At 42.2% G+C, this 5,000-nt stretch overlaps 1 protein-coding gene across 1 annotated transcript in view; it reads right to left on the reverse strand.

The window, feature by feature from the left end:
- Positions 1–4,992, reverse strand: part of LOC138060460 (allene oxide synthase-lipoxygenase protein-like) — a 29,031-nt gene extending 24,039 nt beyond the window's left edge. Inside the window, exons 1-4 of the mRNA XM_068906255.1 lie at positions 4,902–4,992; positions 2,806–3,157; positions 1,183–1,321; positions 400–546 (exon numbers count right to left, since the gene is read on the reverse strand). Of these exons, the coding sequence (XP_068762356.1) occupies positions 400–546; positions 1,183–1,321; positions 2,806–3,157; positions 4,902–4,969 (706 nt within the window). The 5' untranslated portion in view covers positions 4,970–4,992. The remainder of the gene's footprint in view (positions 1–399; positions 547–1,182; positions 1,322–2,805; positions 3,158–4,901) is intronic.
- Between the last annotated feature and the right edge of the window lie 8 nt (positions 4,993–5,000).

The following is a 5,000-nucleotide window of genomic DNA, read 5'->3' on the forward strand; positions in this document are numbered from 1 at the left end:
TTCTTTTTATCGTTGATTTTAAGCCTCGAGGTCTCTCGTCCCCAGCGCCCTTTCGTTCCTCGGCTTTTTGTCCGAGGGGAGATCGAAAAGCCCTGGAAACAAGGTTGATCTCTGGCATACCGTGCAAGCTATTATATCATGATCCGGAAAAATTTGCCTTCTCCTGACAGGAATCACGCTTATCTCAAGAGCATCGTAGGAACATCCAGGTGCCGCGGAGGGGGAGGGACTGGGGGCTATAGCCAGTCCCCACCCCCCACTTTGTTGTTTTTTCCTAAACCTCTCACCCCCCCTCCCCACTAAACCTCCAAACGTATTCCGCAGCCCCTGGCATTTATGATATTACAGAAATGCGAATACTGCATAGTCCGAGTATCACAAGAAAAGGTTTCCTTTTACCTGCACAATATCCCCATTTTCCAATATACCATCTTGTTAGTGAGCACCATTTACCGAATTTACCTTGAGCGCACTTGTTATGGGTTGTACCACGGTAGGTAAAAGGAAAATGGCACCAGTCACCTCTTACAGTCTTCACTCTAAGATCTGCAACAGAATGTCGTGCAAAGGCACCTTAGACTTTTACATAGAAAGACGCTCAATTGAATAAAGGGGCTTTGTCACAAAATTTAGCCAGATTCACAGATTGAGAACCAGATAAAGCAAAACGTGAAAATAACTACTTAAATCCTTCAAGAAAGGTTCGAATAAAACAGCAAATGGAAAAGGAGGCGAGGTTTATGAAAACTGTTCAACCAAACAGTTTTTGAAAGTTCAAAACAGAGTTAACTGAATAGAGTGTAATGCGAAGTGCTAGATTTCAATCCCATATGAACCATGTGAGCGTTAGCCCTACTGATGGAAATGGGCCCACACAAGGGCCTTATTCTTACATTCTTACATTGTTTTTCAAAGTTCAGCCGTTTTGTTTGTAAGTCAATTATGTCAGTGTGGTCGACAGACATTTTTTTATCAGGAATCTTTGAGTTGTGTTGCTTAAAAGTAAATTCTGGGTTAACCTTAAGTTGCATAGCGAGTGGTGCGAGCAAGGAAATACCCTTGAACTAATTTTTTGGAAGACACGTTGACTTTATTTTTCCGCGGTTTTCAAGTAAACCCAAACTGGCCCCATGACCAAGATCTAACCCTAGACCTGGACCATTACGTAAAATATATTCTTACATTGTTTGGGAATGGTGACACGTTGAAGTGTGGTTGGGTTTGACCCTGCAAGGCGCTGCTGAGCGAAGTGCTTGTCACTTATCCAGTCAGGTTTGTTATTGATGAAAGCTTCGTACTTGGATGGAAGTTTGGCATATTGCTATAAACGCAGAAAGTAACTTAGTAGATCAATTATATTTACCGTAACCACTTGGCCTCTGGTTGGACGGAGGTAGCAGAATGCTTAATTAAATTTAACAAGACAGTTCAATTAGAGGTGCATCTAATAAACGTGAATTTTGAATTATGAATTATTCCACATTTTCATCTGATCTCAGCTGAATACTATTTAGTATTTTCCATTGGGACCAAGTGAAATCTCATCCTTTACTTTAACTGAAGATAGGTCGAAAAGTTGTTTTTCATCTTTTAATTGAATTGTCAAAAGCCATTGGCCACTATGAGGTTGCGCGGGAGACAGAGTCGAGAGCCTTGTTTAATTGCATTGTGGGACTGTTTTGAGGGACGCATTTTCATTGATTCGTGCGCGGAGCGAGAAGTCAAGTTGTAAGAAAGCGCTATACCAGGGGTGCTTTCCATTAAGCCAAAATTTCCGGAAATTTCGGGCTGAAGTCAAATGGAATGGTCCGTTTCGGTTCGGTCCGACCGGAATATCTTGGACCACCTCTGGAGGTGGTCCTCTTTGACCGGTCGGTCGCTCCGACCGAAACGTGCCGTTCCATTTACAAAAATTTTCGTTTCCAGTCCCATTTCACTGTGATGTAACCGAAATTTTGGTCGAAACGTAAATGGAACGCTTCGGTCCGGTTGGAAATTTACTTTTGATGAAAAATGTCGTTCCATTTTTTCTTGGTTAGTTCAAGTGGTCTCGGACCTGATGGTCAGGCATAATGGAAAGCACCCCAGGAGCTGAGCTTCCTAAACCACCAGAATATTGTATACAATGACAATTTCAAAACAATAGCTCGCTTGCCCAAGGTGCAAAATTGTCCGGAAGACGAAAGATTTGATGAAAAGGTCAGTGAGATCGTGGTACATAGGACGTTTACTTACTAACAACTTAAGTTATAAAGATTTAACCCGAAATTAATTGTTACCAGGAGCCAGGGAGTTCCACCAATGTCGCCCGGGATCGACTCCCGGATTTGACGCCACATGTGGGTTGAGTTGGTTGGTTCTCTACTCAGCTCCGAGAGATTTTTTCCCTGGTACTACGGTCTTCCCCTCTCCTCCTCCTTTGTTCTGATTTCGGTTGATGTGTAGTCTCCTCAATTAGTAAAGCACTTATGCTCGGCTAAGTAACCTTGAGACTTAAATAAAGTGATTATTATTATCGTTATTATATGGTACAAGAATATCGATACGAAAGTCTTTTTGTTTTGCAGCGTAAACGACTGCATAAAAACTGGCTCGTCCGCAAAACCGTCCCACAGTGCAATTCAGTAAGACCCTCGACTTGTCTCCCACGCAACCTCGTGGCCAATAAACGTTTAGGTTTTTGAATTTTTGGAAGCTCACCGGAGGAAGGCTAAGCCACCGAAATATATATAATTACTTGATTGATTTATTAATGGCACTAGCTAAACGTAATCTACTGGCTAACAAATAAAGAATTGCATTTACCCCAACCAATGGCTCCAGAAGTGATTGGAAAAACTCCGACATAGGAAGGTAATCTGACGTCTGGTTAATCTCCATGCCGCTTGTGTCGGCAATGTACTTCTTTAAGGCATCCTGGTTGGTTCGTAAGGTTTGAGTGTAAGCGGTGGCGTAGTATCTTGCGAAGGGGTCTTTGAAGACGATCCCTGCCAGCTGTTGAGGAGTCATGTTCAGTCTTGCGTAGCCATACAAGGCCGGATCATATTTCAGGGTGTAAGTCTTCTGGTTTTGGGCCAAGGCCTGATCTCGAGTCTCTTTGCACGCTGGATTGGCGTGTTGAGGAAGAGAGACGTCACAAAGCATTGCCTCTGAATACCTTTCAAAAGGATAAAGTAAGTTTTTTTTTCATTTTTCTAAATTATAATTTTTTCTTGTAGTCAATCCAAGGTTTTACAAAATGGTTTATAAACAAAGTCAGGTCACGTCTGATAAGCGTAGTTCAAAATCCAATAGGTGTTAAGTCCAATCCAGAGTTCCAAGGAGGTAACCTTAGCACAGTGTGCGTTGAAGGCAAAACTGCCAATTGGTGTTTAAAGCAACAACCTTGCCCTGGTCGGTCCGGTAAAACAAACGCTTTTCAAGCACAAACGCGCGGGTGAAGGCGAAACACCGGTAAAGAAAGGTTCAAAGGTTCAATTCTCGCGTGTCCTCTGTTCGATGAATGTGTAAACAAAAGGTTTCGCGGTGGGTTGAAGGCAAAAACTCGTCGATTAGATGATGTTGAGAATAAATACCCTGTCGAGTAAGAGTTGTGAAAGCACAAAAGCGAAAAATTTGCACAATCAAATCGCACTGCGAACAAAACAGCAACTTCCACACGATCGAAAAACTTACACAATCAAATCTCACGGTGAACACGGAAGTATCTTCCACACGATGGAAATACTTGCACAATCAAATCTCACTGACGTACACAGCAGCAACGTTACTCTCAATGTACCACGGTCGCATGAGGTCGAGGCATTTTATATAGCCAGGCGCCAGTCTGACGAAAGGCATCAAGCCTGAGCCCGCGAGCAACTGCAAGACTGGTATGCGTCTCTCCTTCGTCCAAACGCAACAAAAACATTTTATTTACACACCTCACAAATTCAATCGTTGTGTACTCCATATAAGGCTTTTAATTGTTATACATTGAACCTTCCCAGTATACTAAAAATCGAAAACCGTGGATGCTCTTTTGCGCCAACTTGAGGCGTTTTCATTCATCCCTGCAAAACACGTAAGTTCGTGACTAACGAGTAGTGTTTAAGGGGAGAAAACGTTAAAGCATGTTTGCGTACGTAATAACTGTTCCCCGTTAGGCCAAACTTGTTATGTGTTGTATAAATAGAGGATATTACATGACCGCGCGGGGATACGCAATATGAGTGTTGAAAAACATTTCACGAGTGAGCGCAGCCAACGAGTGAACTATTTGTTCTCTCCTAAGATGGGTTAAGGCTGCGAGGCTAAGAAACATGTTATGCAAACTTGGTCGTTAAACTCTTTTCAGTTCTCGTGATAGTTAGCGATATTTTAGCACTTTGTATCCAAGAAAAAAATTCACTTCTTTTTAACTTCTTTACTAAGTAAGGGTCTTTTCAAGGTCTTTGTGACATTCGGACTGAATTTCTTATTCTTCTAAATTGGCTCGTAGACTTTGAAAAGGTATAACTCGATGAACCAATTTGAAGCTTTAATTTATGGAACTCCTTTAGAAACTAAATATACCTGTTGGTAAAACCTACGACTAGTGCCTTTTCTCAGGAGCCTATCTGATGGGCTCCTGCTTTTGTCGATAAAATATCTGGTCGATGTCATACAACTTAAGCACTAAAGGTACTCTCCTTGTTAAGGTGTCCGGGGTTGTGTTATTTACCGGGAAATTGCCCATAAAGACAATTTCCTCTATTTCAATTCATTCATTCGGGCGAGATAAAACCGGTTTTCGTAACTTGACTACGTGGAAGGACCGGCTTAGCTCCCGACCTGCACGAGTAACGATGGCTGTAATTAAAAAGAATTGGACTCTTGTTGCGGACCTCTGGGTCTTCGATTCCTCGCAGTTATTAGCTTACCTTGAGATTGTTAGTAACGCCAAGATGCTCAACAAAGCGTTCATCTTGCCTCTGGGGAAGAAGAACATATCAGTTTGTGTAAACCTTGCAATGATTACA

The sequence above is a fragment of the Montipora capricornis genome, chromosome 8 (genome assembly GCF_036669925.1).
Source record: "Montipora capricornis isolate CH-2021 chromosome 8, ASM3666992v2, whole genome shotgun sequence".
In the NCBI taxonomy this organism is placed as follows: domain Eukaryota; kingdom Metazoa; phylum Cnidaria; class Anthozoa; order Scleractinia; family Acroporidae; genus Montipora; species Montipora capricornis.